Here is an 18,802-nt window from a genome sequence, read left to right as displayed (position 1 = left end):
ACTTTTTTCAGACAAGATTGAGCCCTAGCTTTGTAAACAATTTCTAACAAAATTTTAAGACAACATCTCAAACTCCAAGTATGAACAAACGATTCAAAGTCATAATTGAAACTGTTACTACAAAGTGTGTTTTTAATCTTAAACCATTCTAGAAGGAAAAACCCAAGAAATGAAATTGAAATCACAGTATCATCACATATATTATTGTATACAAATTCAAACACTCCACGTATGGCAATCGCACATCCCAACGAAGAAAACCCTAATTTCATTCTCAAACCAACTTCACTTATCTTCTCACCCATTATTTTTGCAGAAAATGCTGGAGAAAAATTAAAATAAAACACATCATAACAACCTATAAACTCCACCAAGAACTTGAGATTCTGCTTAAGTTTTTTCCCCAAACTGCAAATAAAAAAAGAAGCAGCAGAAGATCAACTATTTATGCTAATTTTGAATTGAGATTTATTAGTGTTAATTATAGATTAAAAAAAAGGATCTATTGATTAGCTTTGAGAACTGTTCGAACTCTTAACAATTACAAAGAAGAATTTGGGGTTTTTAAGTCGAATCTAATAGTGAACATAGAGATCCAATCTCCTACTTGCATGATGAACCACTAGTGATCTAATGTCCTAACATTCTCTCTATGGAACTGCTCTATATATATATATATACAAGGTTCATCATTGAAGCTTACAATCAAATCTAGACATTATAGGGAGCCTTGATTGCTACAATTGTGTCGAATGCCAAGGAGTCTAGTAGCATACTAGTTTAGTTTTAGAACTAGGACTAACTATAGGGCAAGTGAAGGATAAGCAAATTTCCATGGATGGTAAGAAAATAAGGTTTATGATGACAGGTTTCCTCACCTTGAATTTATCTGTCAGAGCGCCTTAGAACTTCAAAAAGTCCACAGCAACTCTTCCAAGAAGTTGGCTGCACCGAACGATTACCCACAGATAGAATAGTCTGTCCAAAATGAAAGCAGCTTTCAGCTAATACAAATTCAGGGCCGGAAATATAAACATAATTCTTTCTAATACTAGCTAAGGTTAAGCTATTGACCTGATTTTCTATGCTTTCATGCATGACAGGCTTGTCTTCAACTTCACCAGCATCTCTGGTCTCAACGGGAGGAACATTTGCTGCTTCCAATGAATCTTCAACATTTTGGTTAGAAGACAATTCAGGGGAACCTGATGGATTCCCACCATTATCGTCCGTGATTCCTTGGTCTGCAACAACAACAGCTCCACCAACCGTGGAGTCATTAGTATCATCCTGTCCCGTTTCCTTTGATTCCACATCTGTTGAGAGTTCGGACACTACAGTGGTATCAGCAGCAGACAACTCCTCTGTTTCTTTAGCATTAGTGTGGTCTAACTCTAAAGATGGTGAAACGTTCTCTTCTGTTTCTTTATCATCCAATTCAGCAACATCAGAGTCTCCCAATTTCTCAACTGATGGCTCGGTATCTTCAGTCAAAGAAACCCCAACTGACTCAGAAACCACTTTCTCCTCAACTGACTCAGAAACCAGTTTCTCCTCTGAATTATCCTCCTTGTCCGAACTGCTACTACTTGAACTGGAATCATCTTCCCCACCATTTACTACACCAAATTCGTCCTTGTTTTCTTCTTCATGCACCTGTACATTCTGGGAATCCTCTACCTCTAGGTTTCCTTTTGAATATTCTTCCATTTGGTAATTGATTTGTTGAAGAATCTGTCCCTAGGGTTTTGTTACGGCAATAACGTATTAAACAACCACCAACGCTTTCTTTCTATATGTCCCTTGGGTTTTCGTGCATGAAAGTCCTCTTCATGTTCGTTAGTGAATGAAAATGAAACAAGAACCTTAAGCGTTAAGGCATACAGAGGGATCTGAACATTAGAAAGAGAAAGAAATAATTAAATACAAGTTGAAAGGCAGTTGAAGAAGGGAAGATGGTGTATGTTCCTAGTTTTCGAACGTGAAAGCACAAGTCAGCCATGACTGATTGTTGAGGTTGAGTTTTAAGAACAAGGACGCACAAGAATGGTAGGTATAAATAAATGGCGATGACCTGTAGCCTTTTTGTTCCTTTGTTCTTCCGTAAATATTACCACATTTACGCTTCAAATTGTAATTGCATATACGGGTTTTTCTTTGCAACGTTATATTTTTTAACAACAATCGATGTTGAATATATTACCGTTAATTGCGATAAATATCAATAGCTAGGCAGGAATTTTTGGGAATTTAGTCCCCATTCAAGCCTAAGCCTAACTATCACTTAAAAAAAAATACAAGATTTTACCCATAAATATTAGGTATAATGGTAAAATATATTACATGTCTAGAGAGAAATTAAATTAAAATATTAAAGATAACATTATTAATATGAGCAATTATGAATCCCTAAAAATAAAATCCAAATCATTTGACAGATTTCAAATCAATTCTTTCGAATAGAGTAATTTTTTTTTTTGAAAGGTGAATGCAATGTGGGATGGATTTTTTCTTTGAATAATAGGTATAAATTGATTATGGTAATTGCGTGTTCCGCCCAGTTTAATTATGTGAAATTATTATTTTATTTTTGTATAAATAAATTATTAAAAAGGTAAAAATATAATAACGTAATATAAAATATATATTTTATGTTTTAAATAGTTTTTTGAAGAATTATATCTAAACATTTACTTAATTTTAAAAAGATTAAAAATATTAAAGACAAGTAGCAAAAATTAAATCAAAGCAAAGCAAGGAGAGGTGGAGATGGATGAATCCAATTTCCACGGAGATAGTAATGCTTTTCAAATTTATATATTCATAGTGGAACGAGGTAAGTAATAGAATAAAGCATGGTAATTATGAAGCAGTGATGTATTTAACAATATCTCTACCTCCATTTCACTTAGACCTGGTGGCCCGTTCGAAAAGTGGATAGATTTGAATAAAAATATAAACTAAAAAAAATGAGTTTGGACAAAAAAAGATGGTCATTTTCAAAATAAATTAGGCCTCAAGTAAGATTTTTTGGCTTCGGCCCAACTCAGCCCAAAGTTGAAAAAAAAAAGCTACTACTTTTTATTATTATATTATTAACATTTATTGTTATTGTTGGGATATTATATAACTTTTATTTTAATATTAATTTATTACAGGCGGGCCGAGCACCCAACCATGATATCCCTAAAAAGGGGTAAAAGGACATTACATTTCAAAACATGGGAATTGAATCCTTAAGGGACTTTCTAAAACACTTCAACATTGTGATTTTTCTCACAATATGAACCCAACCCTTTTATTTTAGTAGTTGGTGTTATTGGTAGGAGTCTTGTTGATACCATTTTTAAAGTCCATTTATAAGAAATGGTTTTCCTTTTCCTTATCATTATCAAAATAACTAATATATGGTAGTCCATCTATATGTTGAATGGCATATGCATAATGCATTCCATCATAAGAAAGTGGGGGAAGGTAGGAGATGAAGATAAACAGCCTCAATCTCTGAATTCAGTAATTTACAGCCCAAGGATTTTGACTATCTTCTCTTCTGTCAAATTTGCTTCATTTATTAACAATGGAAACTCATCTAACTTCATTTATCTTGTGATTATTATAAGAAAAAGCTCAGATTAAATGATAATAAGTATTGTTTAAATTTTATTTAAAATTTGTAATAATAAATGGCACTTAATTATCTTAGCTCTCCTTGTAATTTTTTCGAATCAACAAAATAAATTTAAATCCAACTCACATCGAATTTAAAATTTTCGAGATTTAGTTCTCATCAAGTCAAAATCTCATTAATGATTTTTATTATTATATGGGTTTGATCAATTTTTTTTCCCTAAAGTGAGGGATTAAATTGTTCTTTTATTTTATGTGGAGAGATTAAATTAATATATATACACCTGCTGATGCTTATTTTTCTACTCAATTTTAAATCTCAATTATTATTATTTTGCTAAAAATAACTTTTTTTTAAATTCAATAAATTAGTTCCTTTCAAAAAAATTAGAGCAATTTAAATTCTATTTATTTCAAAAGTGAACAAATAAAGATAATTAATCAATACATTAATATTTTTTTGTTATTTGTACCTAATTTTGATTGGTATAATAATAAATTTAACCTTTGATGTTTACATATCTTATATAAATATTGGCAGAATGAGTAAATTTGATAAATCAAGTTCAAGTTGACAAATGTGTGAATGTCGTGGGTTAAGTTTATTAAATGAAGACCAAATTGACAAAATCATAAACTTTGAAAATTAAATCTGTTATTTTATCAATAAAAATATGTACAATTAACAAAAAAAACACATAAACAATAATTAATTGTCATTAGTTGCTTACTTTTGAAACCGATAATGATCAAGTTGCTTTAATTTTTTTTAAAGAGACCAATTTATTTAATATCAAAATTAAGGGGACTAGAAAAGTTTTTTTTTACTTTTTATATTTATGATTTAACATATATATTAATCCATTTAAAAAATTAAATTCAATGTATATCAAGATAGGAAGTCCGTAAAATTTATGGTTAATGTTCTTGGTAAGTTGCTTTATAATTTTGCAAATAACCTCTTTTATTACATTCAATTATTAAATGATAGTATAATTATTCTCAATATGTTTAAATAAATGAATAATACTTTACAGTGAACTTCAACCTACGTTTTTATATACCAACAATAACACACGACTCAATCGATGCTGATGTGAATTTTAATTTATCAAATAAGTTACAAAGTCCCAGGTATAATATAATCTAACCATATGACGCAACTTGTCGTCCATTCACTCTCCTCAGCTCCATCTGGTTGGTGCTAAACTCGCGAAGGAGTAGATCGTGAGTGGAATACTCCCCTGCCCCACTATGAATTACTTCCTGATTACGGCTCTTTTGATGCACTCACCCACACGCATCTCTCCGTTCGTTTGACCGGAGGCCACTCACTACCGTACACGTGTACGTTAAACATAGAGGTCGAAAACAAGATCCAGTGATTAAACGAACAGAGAAAGACCGACGAAGATCTGAAATCGAACGAACGAAGGTAAGGCTGCTGAGAATTTCTTTGTTTCATTGTGTATCTTTAATTTGGTTTTGATATTCATCGGTGGCTGTTGTTCTAATTGTGTTGATCAATGAGGTTTTTTTTTTTTGGTTCTGTAATTTGGGGTGTTTTGTCGTTGGATTGGTGTTTAAAACTTGGGGGCAGTCTCTACAGATTGGAGAGGGTGACAACAACCACCACTGTGGTGAAGCACCGGCTCAGGCTAATTGGAGTTAGGGGATTCAACTAGCCAACAACCTGCTCACTGCAGTGTCTGATGACTCTTCAAGTCTTGATAAGCAGCAGGTTGTGGCAGATGACAGAGCAGTAAAGCCTGGTTCTGAGAAGCAAGGAAAGGTGAGGAGATTTAGAAACTGGAGAGTGAGGTTAATTTGTGTGGGGCAAATAATTGGGCTTAATAATCCCAGTGTTCCTTTTACTCACTCTGTTGATTTTGGATGCAAGGGGGATTCAATCAGAGGTAGCTTGGTGGCCATTTCTGAGGAGCCTTTCAAGCAACCAAGACCATCGAATCTGTTGAATATTTTTTAGGGTAAACTAAAATTAATTTAGCATGAGATTGAAAATTGATTTTAAAAATTAGGGCGAAATTTACTTTTTGAAAAAGATGAGATAATACAACTTTTGGTCCCTAAATTTGGTAAGTAGGTCCATATTGGTGAACTTTTTTTATCCACTTTGAGTTTTAAAGTTAAAAATAGTTATTCATTTAATTTCATTTTGATAATGATTATGAAAAAAAAAAGAAAGAGGATAATGTAACTTTTGGTACCTGAACTTAATAAGTAGATCCACATTGGTCTTTGAATTTGACAACTAGGTTTACTTGACTACTTGTATATTTTTTTTCACTTTGGCACTTAAATTGACAATTAGGTCCATCTTTATCCTTAAACTTGAAAAATCTAAAAGTTTAATGATATAGCATTTTGAGTTTGAAAATTAAAAAAAAAATAGATGATGATGTGGTACAATCTCAGTGTCATATTCAATGTTTTTAATAATCAAACTTATGGTTGAATAAGTTAGACCATCTCTTCTCAATTTAACCAATTTGATTTGTAATACCCCTACCCGTATTCATTGCCGGAATAGGGTACAAGGCATTACTGGAGTTTACGAATTAATTTTTTTTTCAATTCAACATATTTTCATGATAGATTCATGCATTTATATAAGATAATGTCATCACATATCTATAACCAGGTTTATTAACCATACTAATGGCTAACTTTACATTCATTTCACGTTAACATTTATTTTGTTAGCTTATACATGCCATTGATTTCCAAAATAAAGTTTCTTTATATACCGAAATCCTGAGGTTGACAGTGTGATGTGTCTCCGACCAAATCCGACCTCCGAGCTCTTAACACTACAAAACAGGGAAAAAGGAAACGGGGTAAGCACTTTGTGCTTAGTAAGCTCATGTAACAAGAATTATACTTACCTAATATTTTCAATACAATATAATAAACATTCATATATCCATTCAATGCATTATTACCCTAACATGCACAAACTCAACATTCAAGTTAGTACAATAATTTCCATGTATCAATAATATATATACCATGATTGATGTACTCATCAATACCATGATTTTCATTCCCTTATTATTTTTCATATTTATCCCGTTGAATTTATCGGAATTTCGATGGATTTTCAGAGGTACACTTTTAGTGTACAATTTCGGGTCCGTCAATTCATATTCATGTGCGCACATTTCCATTTCAGAGAGCACACTCCCGCGAACCTCAACCTTGTAGCGGGATTACCAGTCTAGGCTAAATCCCCTGCAATATAAACTCATAGAGTATTGTCGGGATTACCAGTCCAGGCTAAATCCCCTGCAACGACAATTACTCTAATGAGCTTGGATCTGAATTACCAGTCCAGGCTAAATTCAGACCCTAATTCGGATTACCCGTCCGGGCTAAATCCATTTTACACATATTCTTCAGGAGGGCTATATCAAGATAGGATCACCCGTCCGGGCTAGATCCTTTTTACCGTTGATTCCTTTTCAGAGATCCATCGAATTTTCCTTTCATTCAACCAGGATTTCTTCCCATTTTATCAAATATATCAATGTTTCATTAATTTTCATACAATGAACATTCAAATCATATTCACATCAATAACATACAATCTCAAGCAATTTATGAATATAATTCAAATTACATGAACTTACCTTGATACTTGTTTGTAAACAGTAAAAATATATTAATCCCGAACTTTTTCCTTTCCTCGATCTAGCTTCGTATTTGAATCTTCTGGATCTAAATAAATAAATTTAATTATCAATTTAATACATTTCATGTTCATATGCAACATTCTCTATAATTCAACTATTATTTATAGTTCATTCAAAGCTGTCTACTTGAGTCATAGTCACTAAATTATTTATAACTTGAGCTACGGAACTCCAAATTAAGATCTGTTAATTTTTCCTGAAACTAGACTCATATATATTTTTACCATAAAATTTTCAGAATTTTTGGTTTAGCCAATCAGTACAGTTTATTCTTCAAAGTCACCCCTGTTCTGTTGTCTAACAGTTCTGACCCTTCTTCACTAAAAATAAATTATCTCTTTATACAGAATTCAAATGATGTTCTTGTTTGTTTCTATTAAAAATAGACTCATTCAGAATTCTAGACATATAAATTTAAGTCCCTAATTATTTTTATTCAATTTTTTATAATTTTTCAAAGTCAGAACAGGGGAACCTGAATTCATTCTGACCTTGTCTCACAAAATTCATTATATCTCAAAATTTACAAATCCATTGCTTACAATATTTCTTCTATGAGAAACTAAACTCAATAAGCTTTAATTCCATATTTTGTTCATCTTCTAATTCGATTCCTAAAATTTTTGGTGATTTTTCAAAGTTAGTCTACTGCTGCTGTCCAAACTGTTTTAGTGCAAGCTGTTTATTACCATTTTTCCCCTAAGCTTTTAATAAATGATAATTTCGTCCCTACTCAATTAGCCTCTCAATTGAGCTGATTTTTCTCAATTAACATTTTATTCTATCACCTTAAACTAGTTTACAACCTTTAGGAATCAGAATTTCAGCAATAGACTTTAATTCCAAACATTTTCACAATTAGGTCCCAAAAATCAATTTCCATTGAAATTGCCTAATAAAATCATCTCATAAACAAATTAAAGCTTTAATTTCATTCTATTTCATCATAAACTTACAGCACTCAACCATGGTGACTTTAAATTTCATCCATGAAATCAAAAACTAATGAATTTAATAGTAGGATCTAGTTGTAAAAGTCTTAGAAACACAAAAATTACAAGAAAAAGGCAAGGATTAACTCACTTGGTGCAAAAATTATGAAATACCAGCTTAGAGAACTCTCCTATGGCGTTTTTAGCTGCTGGAATTGAAGAGAAATGAAGAGAAATCTAGATATTTCCTATTTAGTCCTAGTTTTATTTAGTTAATTTTGCAATATTCCAATTTTACCCTTAATTTATCAATTTTTCTGCTGATTTCATACCCTTGCCGTCCAGCCCAAATAACTTCTGGGTCTAATCGCCTTTTATATCCTTTCTCATTAGACTAATAAGCTATTTAATCACTCTAGCAACTTTTACACCTATTACAATTCAGTCCTTTTCATTTAATTGACTACCCAAACATTAAAATTTCCTAACGAAATTTTAATACTACATTAATAACATTTCATAAATATTTATAAAATTATTTTTGACTCGGTTTTACGAGATAGAGGTCCCGATACCTTATTTTACCCAATTTCTTCAATAATTTCTTTTTCTAACTAATCACTAAATTGATAAAATTTTCCTATCAATATTTTCATACGATTTTCCTATCATATAAATTTTCAAGCAAAAATATTGAAATAAATTTCTCTTTAAATCGGATTTGTGGTTACGAAACCACTGTTCCGATAACATTGAATTTACGCCATTACATGATTATCGGACCAACAATAATTAAATAAATAATTAAAAATTCATAAAAATTTAAAAAGGCAAGTGAAATAAGTTCTACTTTTTTTTAGATTCTTATGAATTTTTAATTATTGTTGAACTGGTTGAATTGGTATCAAGAATTGGTGATCTAACTAGTTTAACGATCGATTCGATTATTAAAACATTAAATATGATACTCTAAGATCATACCACATCATCATCTAAAATTTTTTTTCAAGTGATAATGTGTCAGAATCTCAGAGCGTTACATTATTAAACTTTTAAATTTTTTAAGTTTATGAATCAAAATAACTCTAGTTGTCAAGTTAAGGTACCAAAGTGAACCAAAAAAATAAAATAAAACAAGTATCAAAGTTAACCTAATTATGAATTTTAAAGGAGGTCAATATAGACTTACTTACCAAGTACAAATGCCAAAAATAATTTGTAAAAGATAAAAAGTTATAAATTTTGTTGTTAGTTCTTTTTTTAAACTTGGGTTGAAATTCCAATCTTAAAACTTGGTTTGAAAAATATGTGGTGATGATTGTTTTATTTTGAAATCATGATTTGACTCAATAATAAATGTAGCCTTATATATGTATTGTTTAAATTATGTTTTGATATTATTAAATATTATTTTTTATATAAAAAATAATATTATTGATTTATTATATTTCAATCATCAAATTGTTAAATATTATTAAAAGTAGAACAACAATTTAACCTGACACGATATATGATGTTTTTAGATAAAATTTTTTCATTTCAAATTGTACATTGAATTTTTATTTTTTATTTTTTATTTTTTACAAAAGATTTGAGAAGATAAACGAGATAAACTTAATTTATTGTATTTTATAATTAAAGATTTTGTTGAAAAAATTGATATGGAAAACGTTTGAATTAAGATAGTAAAATTTTAAAGAAAATCATAAAATGATATTTACAATAATAAATCTGATAAAATATAATACATATATTTCCAAGCTTAGGGAGAGTCTAAAAACGTAAATCTAGGATATCGAGTTTTGCATAATGATGTACTGAATATGCTACTATTTCTTCCTTATTCTGCATAATGATGTAATGAATAATAAATGGTTGTTTTCTCTTTGAGTGCGGATTGTTTTCATTTTCCACCTAACTATTGACGAGCCAAAGAGAAAATAATTAATTTTAAACCAACAACTTATAGTAAAGTAGTAAACATCGATATTTGTATATAACTATAATATGAAGTTTAGTCACTTGTTATAGCTTGATTATGGGTGAAGTTAAAAAAACAATTAAGTGTGGAAATTAAATTATAATTTTTACGATAATAAAATTGTAATTTTATTATTTTAATAGTTTATATATTTATAATTTTTAAAAGATTAAATTAAATTATTATTCTTTCACAAGGATAAAAATATAATTTTATCTTTACTAATTTAAATTTTTTAAAATTTTTAAAAGGCCTAAATAAAAAAATTTCTATTTTAAAGCTCTTATCAATTCCTAACTATGCTTCTGATCTTTAGATAATTTTAAAACTTGAAATAAAACACACTTGAAAACCATTTTCACTTGTTAAATATATGGTCCTACTTGATGCATCGTAACCAAGGTACATTAAACAAAGCTCTAAACCAAGTAAACATGCACAAAAAAAAGTTAGATGAAATTTGTCATAATTCAAAAAAAAAAAAGAAGAAGAAAGAAAATAAAATTTATAGTATAAACAAGATCTATAACATTTTCTTCCGTCATAACTCATTAGCCAAATATTCTCAAAACAAAAGAACTTTGAGTATTAAAAATAGAATAACATTTATCTTTATTTATAGAATTTTTCATTTTGAGTTTTATTGAGGGAAGGTCTCTTTCTGGATTGGTACCAACCTTCAAAGAAAGTATTGTTCTTAAGATGTTTGTACTCGATTTTAGTATTAAGATTTTGTCTTTCAACTCCGCGGAGAGCCCTCGACAGGTTCACAAAGTTTAGTGGGAGTGCCTAGTCCACCAAGGAAATGTTTAAGCATTTTGACCCTGGTAGGGTTTGAACTAATGCCCTTAAAGAGTCTTAGTGGGTAAGAACACTATAACTTGGTCCTAGATCTTATCAGAGCAATCCCTTAGGAGGGTGTGAGATTTATACCTTTAGGAGTCATACTTTTAGGAGAGTGAATCCTTAAGAGGGTGTAAAAGTTAGACCTTAAGAGTTGTACCTTTAGGAGAGTAAACCCTTAGGATGGTGCGAGAGTTGTATCTTTTAGGAGTCCTTTAAGGGGTGTGAGAGTTGTAAAATTGAGCAACAAATAATGAGTTGTCATTTGAGATTATGCTCGTGGGAAATCGTTCGGAAATATGCTTGAGGACAGTTCAGCAATAAGTAATGAGCCATCGTTTGGAATTGTACTTGTAGGCAACTGCTTAGGATTACGCTTGAGGACGGTTCACCCTTGGAGGGCAAAGAGCCATAAAGTCAAGCAATAAGTAATGGTCAATTGTCCAAAGTTACACTCGTGGCGGCCATTTAGAATTATACTTAAGGACAGTTCACCCTTGGAGGACGGAGAGGTGTAAAGTTGAGCAATAAGTAATGAACCACCATTCGAGATTAAATTTGTAGGGAATTGTTTAAAATTACGCTAGAGAGCGATTTATCTTAAAAGGACAAAAAACTATAAAGTTGAGCAATAAATAAAGAGTCACCATATAAGATAATACTAAATTTTTCGATTTCGAATTTATTAAAAGTTTACGCCTCGTATTTGCAAGGGTACCAACCCATATTGGTGAGGAGTTCACAACCCCAAATTCGCTTCTTCTTCTTCTTTTTTTTTTTTATGTGTAATACAACTAATGAGGGGTTTTATAACCACTTGTTCATGAGGGTTCATATACTATATTTTTTCATATATAAATTAGGAGGGGAGTAACCCTTATTTTTCAAAATGGTGAGGGGTATATAATTGACCAATAAAGCCACGATCAAAGAACTGGGAATTCTTTTTATATAGATGGTCATTGAAGTCATGACCAACAGTCTCGTCGGAAATGTTGGTGTACAATTTTTTCGCAAGAGGTGTTTGATGTCAATTTACTTGCTTTAAAATTTTTAAAAAATACTATTATGGGTTTTTGAGGTGAATTTCATTTAAATAAATTATTTTAATTGATTTTAAAGATTAAATATAGATTCATATTCACCGCATAAATTATTAATGTAAAATTTTAATAAAAAAAAAATTAAAGCGATTCACTCATGTAAGGCGAAAAACCAGCAGTAATTGAGATGAGAGGGAGAAGTAGTCAAGAGCTTCCATAGAGGTGCAAGAAGGGCTCCAAACATTGTGTATGGTGGTTGGCCAGATTGAGGAGTAAAAGAGAAGAAGAAACCCCTTACCCCAATCATAAGTAATATATATAAAAGAGTCATTGGTGGGTGATAAAATATTTATGTATGAAGAATATCAATAAATGTGAAAAGATGTATTGTAAGAGATCAAAATTGACACCTATTAGTTTGTGTAAAAAATAATACAAAATTAAATGTAATACCGATTAACTTGGTTTTGAACAATATTACTTGAATTGAATTAGATCGATTAATTTGATTAAAATTAAATATGATATCGGTCTGATTCGATAGATTAAATTAATTGACTCATAAATTAATATCTCACAAATTAATATAAATTAATTGAATCAAGCTAAAAAAGTTATTTGACATGTTTTTCCTATTTTTAATAATTTATTTAATTAAATAGATATATGGATTAGATGGTGGAAAACTAATGATGTGATTGTAATTTAACTGCTCGTTTTTTAAAAACTTTAGTTTTATTATTTTACATAGATCTAAAATAAAATAAAAAATGAAAATAAAAGTTAGATAGAGAGAAAGAAAGAAAAAAACTGTAGCGTATTTGGAAAAGAGAAACCAAAAATTGGGTGAGACAAAATTTGGAAAATACACATAAAGTCAGGAAGCTGAGTGGGAAGGTGTCTGTTTGGTTGCCTGCTGGTGAGCGCGATGATGGAGAAAGGCAAAGAGCCCGCCGCAGCCAACGAGGATGGCGAAGTTGGTAAGGCCGAGAGCGAGGAGATTCAGGAAGCCTTAGAAATTGTCCTCTTTCAAGTCTCTGAATGTTATGTTTATTTGGTCAGTCCCCCATTTCCTCTCTTTACTCTTTATGCATCATACGAATCTCTCGATCTGTTGCACGTCAACTTTGAACTTCTACTGTTTTTCCTCGGATCACACTCAATTCGTTCAATTCTAGCTGAATTCTATTTAGTTTGGTAGTGGATCAAGATTCAGATTCAATGATTAGAATTATTAGATTGCTAGTTATACCTTTTCAACGCGGACTTCAATTTTGCAACGAGCAACGTAAACAATTACTTAATGGAACTCTAGACACAGTTATTGTAAATTGAGATGGATAGTTTTTATTTAGGATATTTTAGGTTTGGAACATTTTTTATATAAAAAGTAAATAAGTGGATTGGACCATTGTTTGCTTTGGTAAATGGATTTTACTTGCGTCTACAAGATAGACTTTTGCCTCACATCATGAATGTCAGAACCCAGGGATTCAAAAATGTTTTCCTTCAAATATGGTATGGTAGGGATCCATTTAAATTATTCTGCAGTCTTTTTCATTTGCTTAATCAATTTGTTTTGCAGATAGTCGTCTTTCTTGATCGTTATTTTTTATGATTTATGCAGAACTGTCTGAAGCTGATAACTTTACCTTGCATGAATTTATGATACTGAGATGAAATCCTATGCCAACCTGATTATAACACGATCTCTGATACAAGCATTTGGGTGTTTGGTCTGTTAAGGTGTGCGTATTCCCCAATTGAAAAAGCTGGCATGTTGTGAATCCCTCTTCCCGAAATGGTACCTTGATAGAATAAAAAAAGAAAAAACTGATCTTGATGCCAGTTTGTAGAAAATAAGTCCTAGATCATGAGTAAACTACAGTAGAGATCTAATTTCACTTTACCACCCTTGAGATATTGGACTAAACATCACCAATCTAAACTCAAAGAACTGGTTAGAGATATGTAGAGTTAAAGGAAGATAATTTCATCTGGAAAACAATTTTATGTAATCCAATGTTCTCCAGGAATTGCACTCCAGGCATAGTTAGTTTTTGAAATAGAAGTACTGTAACAATTATCAGTGACAGTCTGATCAAATATTAATGTACAACTCTATTCTAGAAATAGAGTGTGTGAACAATGTGTAGGAAACCAATATATGCCATTTAGGAACCCTCTAGGAAGCTCCAATTGCTGAACAACTTGAATCATCAAAAACTTGACTTAACTAGCTTTCCAACCATAATGATTTACGCTTTTTGATCTTTAGATTAGTGCCAATTACACTTGATCATAACACAATTCTAAAATTACTGCCACTCCAATTTTTGTAATGAATAAGTCTTATCAAGATTGTATATTCAAAATGGAAAGCTAGACTTGAACTGTCTCAAGCATCACTGTAAATAATCTGATAAGAATGTTTTTCTTTGGTGATTTGATATTTTGCCACATCCCAATCTATGTTTGCATTTATGCCAACACTATGACAATTTTGCATGTTTCTTGATTACTGAACTGTCCAAGGAGCGCTAGTTCTTAAAGAGTCTAGATATTGGTATTTGACTACCAATTCTGCATGTTTGCATGTTTCTCGATCAAATGCAAAATATCGTGTTGTTTAAGTTTGCTCGTTCCCACCTCAAACTTGTAGAATGTGTCTAAGTCCTTGTTGGACTCATACTGCTTGTTCTTAGGGGACTAGAAATGGATATATGTATTTGTGTGCATGTGTGTGTGTGTGTGTCTTTATCTGTGTCTGCATGCAGAGATAGAGGGAGGGAGGGAGTTATTATCGGTGAATTCCAAGAATCTTTTCTGTGTATGATGCAATTGACCTTTGGTTGTTACTTCTAAGGAAACCTAGGTTGAAGCAAGGGGATTGCTTTACATGTAAATATTTATTCTTTATTTATTATCTCCATTTCCTCAAGTTTTCATATCAGAATACAACCCCAAATTCTAATCACCTAGGTGTCCTACTTACGTGAAATCCAATCTTGTGGTATTTTCCCACTTTTATCCTCTTTCCCTTCTGTGCCTGCTATGCTATCTAGCTAATTCAACACATTACTTCTGCAGATACCTCCAAGGAAAACTGCAGCATCTTACAGGTAGTTGTCCTACTTGTCAAGATATGATACCCAGTATGCTAGAGAAAAAAAACGTGAATGATATCATTTGTATTATATTGTGTTTACCATGTTCTATTCACAATGATGTTGAAAACCTTACCTATCGTTCTTTCTCTATTTGCGTGATTGCAATTCGCTTCCTTTTGTGTAACCTGCATTGTCAATAATAGGAACTGTTAAGTTTGTCATCATGTTAGGTGAACCTTTGTTCATTTCTTTTTGTTTGTTTTCTATCTTGGTGTCAACTTGCATAAAATCAGCCATATTGCTGAAAAGAAAAAATCATCATGTAATAAACAGATAGAGATATCTATACCATTTTGCCCCAAAATTTGAAACTAAATTTATTTCTCCATGAAAAGAATTGTTTTTAATAGCTAAGAAGCTGTAGGATAATGGAAAAGTCTTTCACTCCCAAACCCGATGAATATATTTCTCCTTAACCTTCAAGAAGGAGAGTGCGTAAAATATCTGATCCAGGCAGCACTACAGTGTATGCAATACTTTCAACAATTAGGTTATGTGCTGAGTTTATTGCGGCTGTTAGATCAGTTAACAATGATTAAGATTTTCTTGCTGGGGTAGATATGGATATTTTTTCTTAAATTTATCTCAGGGCTGATGAATGGAATGTCAACAAATGGGCATGGGAGGGAACTTTGAAAGTCATTAGCAAGGGAGAAGAATGCATTATCAGGCTTGAAGACAAGAATACAGGTAAACTTAGTTTTGTGCTTGGTAGGGTAATATGTATTTTGTTATCTTTTTTATTAGATGATTGTTTAGTGCTAGAACTCACTCTTCTTCTTAGGTGAATTGTATGCTCGAGCATTTCTGAGAGATGGAGAGCCACATCCAGTGGAATCTGTAATTGATAGCAGTAGGTATGTACAAATAAGTATACGTTAGATTTTGATGTGTGAGCAGAGCTATATTGCTTTAATTTTGATGCAGCCCATTATCTCAAATGTGTGTGTTCTGCAGATATTTTGTTCTTCGGATTGAGGAGAATATTGGTAATTTTTGCTTTCTCCTCTTTTAAATTTACTTTTAATTATGAATTCGATTTAAAATTTTCCGGTCAGTCCTTTTCTTGTTAATGTTTTCTTGCAATTGTTGTATATAAAATTCTTGCCATTCTGACACGTGCATATATTCCTTGATTATATTCTGCCTTTCTGATGCTGTAAAGTTTTAAGTTAAAATAATAACAGAAGAAGCACTTTGGAATCAATTAGAAACTTTGGTGGAAACACACCACAACGTTTCCCTCTGAGTAATTAGGAACATTTCTGGAGTTGCACCTCAAATTTTATGGCTTCTCGGTACTACTCAAAATAATACGGCTGAATGCAAGCTTACTAAAAAAGCAAAATCAAAACTGTTATAGAGGAGTCATATGGACGTTAATTCTTAGATGCTTACTACTGAGGTACTACTACTGTGGTACTAGCTAGACTCCATCATTAACTATTCTTATGATGAAGCAATAGAGTACAGAATTCTTCATACTTATGTTTCCTTAGGGGTGTTGTAATCAAAGTAGTTTCTTGAAAAAGGGCTGTATTTATGCCTTTAACTCCTTTCCTATTCGGAGCATCCCTTATGGTATCAAGTTATCTTCTGCATTTAGCATCTAGGAAGATCAAACATTTCCATTTTTATGTAAAAAGGAAGAATCCATCTTTTGTAATGCAGCATCCTAAAGAAAGAAGAAATAGCTTTTACGTGATACTAGCTTTGCTTGATGTTGTCTTTGAGCTATGGTTACCCCATCTAGTTCTTGTAATCTTTATAGTCTGATTATGTTCTGTGACTTATTCTTCTGCTCAATTTATGTGGAGTATAACTGTCTCAATATACCCATGTACCCAAAACCTTTTTAACTTCTGTTCCGTTGTAATAGTATATATCACCGTGTGGTTGTCATTAAGGCAACTGGTTTGTGTTAAATGTCATAACATTGCAATTCCCTTTTTAAATGTTCAAGTATCTCCGAGGATGATGATCGATGTGCTTTGCTTATTTGCCATTGTATTTAGTTTTTAAACTCTATATTTATTACTTCAGAAGTCATGCAGGTGGTCGCCTTCGGCATGCTTTCATTGGCATTGGGTTTCGAGAGAGAACAGAGGCTTATGATTTCCAAGCAGCGCTGCATGACCATATGAAGTATGCTTTTATATTTGTGCACTATTATTTCATTTGCTTTCCTATTCTGTGATTTCTTAAGTTCATGCTGCTTCGTTTTTTCAAAGAATATGAATGAATACTGCACTAATAACTTTAAATCGTATTGAAGATACTTGAACAAAAAGAAAACTGCGGAAGAGATGGAGCAGCAATTCCAGAAATCTTCCTCAGTTGATTACAGTTTAAAGGAGGGGGAGACCATTGTACTTCAATTAAAAAATGTGTGCCATTTTACATCTTTTTAATACAATATAACAACAGCATTTCACATTCAAGTACTTTCTAAAAGGTTTTCTCCCTTATTGATGCCAAATGCTCAGAAAGGTGGCTCTACTCTGAAGTCAAAAGCTGCGGAGCTGGGCATTGACAAGATGTCTTTGGCTGACAAAGGCAATCGGAAAGAGCCCATCCTTAGCATCAAACCACCACCTCCCCCACCGACACCGCTTTCACCTGTAGCTAGCGCCCTTAAGTCACCCCAGCCACATCCACCAGCACAACTTTCACCTGTAGAAACGACTGGGAATTCTCCAACAAGCTCGCCCCCGGATCTCCAGTTAGACGGAACTTCAGAAAAGAAGGCTTCGAAGTCCGAGAAAGAGCATAGAGATGAACAACAATGTGGTGAAAGTCAGAGCACAGAAGACATAGAGGAGGATGATTTTGGGGATTTTCAAGCAGCAGGGTAGAGGCTTGCAGTAAGGGTGTTATGTTTGTAATGGGAATATGCAAATGTTTTGTTTGTATTTTTATGGTGATGGTTGGAATTAGGTCCTACTGTTAAATTTACCATTCCTCCGGTAATTACTCCGTTTAGTAGACCATATACTTGGAACATACACGACATGAGAATAATCTAAAATTGGCTTTCGTTTTTATTTTTATTTTTTTATATATATAATAAACATGACTTTTCATTCTTAATAAGAATTTATACAAAATTCTTTACACACCTTTCTTCGTGGGTGCCAAGGTAATCTACTATCTCTAATGTTTTACCTAATTTTAATATAGTAACTGCTATTTCACTAGTCGTCGTCTCCATCGCCACTTTCTTCCACTCCCTTCTTTACGTAATCTAATTCCTTCTATAGTAATAATAACAAATCATATCTAGTGTGATAAATCAATTTAATATCAATTTAATCATTAACAAAATATTTAAAAAATTAAATTTTAAGCCATTAATAAATATTAGAGTATGATGTCAAATTTAGTGTTGAATGTCTAGCTCTTTCATTTTTATATTTTAATTAAATTTAAGCGTAAATCTTTTATTAATATATCTTTAAAAGTATTTAAAGAACACAAAGGAATATTATTGTTG

General features: G+C 31.8%; 2 protein-coding genes and 1 long non-coding RNA gene across 7 annotated transcripts; 2 read left to right on the top strand and 1 right to left on the bottom strand.

Moving 5' to 3' along the window:
• Window positions 1–81: 81 nt before the first annotated feature.
• LOC121209685 (uncharacterized) lies at window positions 82–2,052 on the bottom strand. Its single transcript, XM_041080787.1, has 3 exons — window positions 1,075–2,052; window positions 879–978; window positions 82–408 (listed from the first exon to the last, which is right to left on the bottom strand). Exons 1-2 carry the CDS (start codon window positions 1,708–1,710, stop codon window positions 886–888), a joined length of 729 nt encoding a protein of 242 aa, XP_040936721.1. The 5' UTR covers window positions 1,711–2,052; the 3' UTR covers window positions 82–408; window positions 879–885.
• A 2,482-nt stretch (window positions 2,053–4,534) lies between these two features.
• LOC107922810 (uncharacterized) lies at window positions 4,535–5,899 on the top strand. Of its 2 annotated transcripts, none has more exons than XR_001691437.2 (2): window positions 4,535–5,062; window positions 5,237–5,899. It is a non-coding gene; the product is annotated as an uncharacterized lncRNA (long non-coding RNA). The 2 variants fall into 2 exon arrangements; XR_001691436.2 differs by having other exon boundaries at window positions 5,228–5,899.
• A 6,856-nt stretch (window positions 5,900–12,755) lies between these two features.
• LOC107924242 (uncharacterized protein At1g03900) lies at window positions 12,756–18,353 on the top strand. 4 transcript variants are annotated; one of them, XM_016854591.2, is made up of 8 exons: window positions 12,756–13,196; window positions 15,230–15,261; window positions 15,899–15,999; window positions 16,094–16,166; window positions 16,267–16,298; window positions 17,364–17,454; window positions 17,585–17,696; window positions 17,796–18,353. In XM_016854591.2, the coding sequence occupies exons 1-8, from the start codon at window positions 13,068–13,070 to the stop codon at window positions 18,162–18,164; spliced, it is 939 nt and encodes a 312-aa protein (XP_016710080.1). In that variant the 5' UTR covers window positions 12,756–13,067; the 3' UTR covers window positions 18,165–18,353. The 4 variants fall into 4 exon arrangements, with proteins under 4 accessions (XP_016710080.1, XP_016710079.1, XP_016710082.1 ...); XM_016854590.2 differs by having other exon boundaries at window positions 12,900–13,196; window positions 16,237–16,298; XM_016854593.2 differs by lacking the exon at window positions 15,230–15,261 and having other exon boundaries at window positions 12,939–13,196; window positions 16,237–16,298.
• The last annotated feature ends 449 nt before the right edge of the window (window positions 18,354–18,802 follow it).

This window comes from Gossypium hirsutum, chromosome A11 (assembly GCF_007990345.1).
Source record: "Gossypium hirsutum isolate 1008001.06 chromosome A11, Gossypium_hirsutum_v2.1, whole genome shotgun sequence".
Classification (NCBI taxonomy): Eukaryota; Viridiplantae; Streptophyta; class Magnoliopsida; order Malvales; family Malvaceae; genus Gossypium; species Gossypium hirsutum.
Note: the sequence above shows the minus strand (reverse complement) of the source record. Positions and strands in the feature narration are given on the sequence as shown.

Excerpts from the sequence above, each read along its gene's own strand:
- LOC121209685 (XM_041080787.1), bottom strand. The coding sequence starts at position 1,710 with ATGGAAGAATATTCAAAAGGAAACCTAGAGGTAGAGGATTCCCAGAAT. Across the intron at positions 979-1,074 it reads ATGAAAGCATAGAAAATCAG|ACTATTCTATCTGTGGGTAA; the intron begins GTCAATAGCTTA and ends CATTTTGGACAG.
- LOC107924242 (XM_016854590.2), top strand. The coding sequence starts at position 13,068 with ATGATGGAGAAAGGCAAAGAGCCCGCCGCAGCCAACGAGGATGGCGAA. Across the intron at positions 13,197-15,229 it reads CTGAATGTTATGTTTATTTG|ATACCTCCAAGGAAAACTGC; the intron begins GTCAGTCCCCCA and ends TTACTTCTGCAG. Across the intron at positions 16,000-16,093 it reads GCTTGAAGACAAGAATACAG|GTGAATTGTATGCTCGAGCA; the intron begins GTAAACTTAGTT and ends TCTTCTTCTTAG.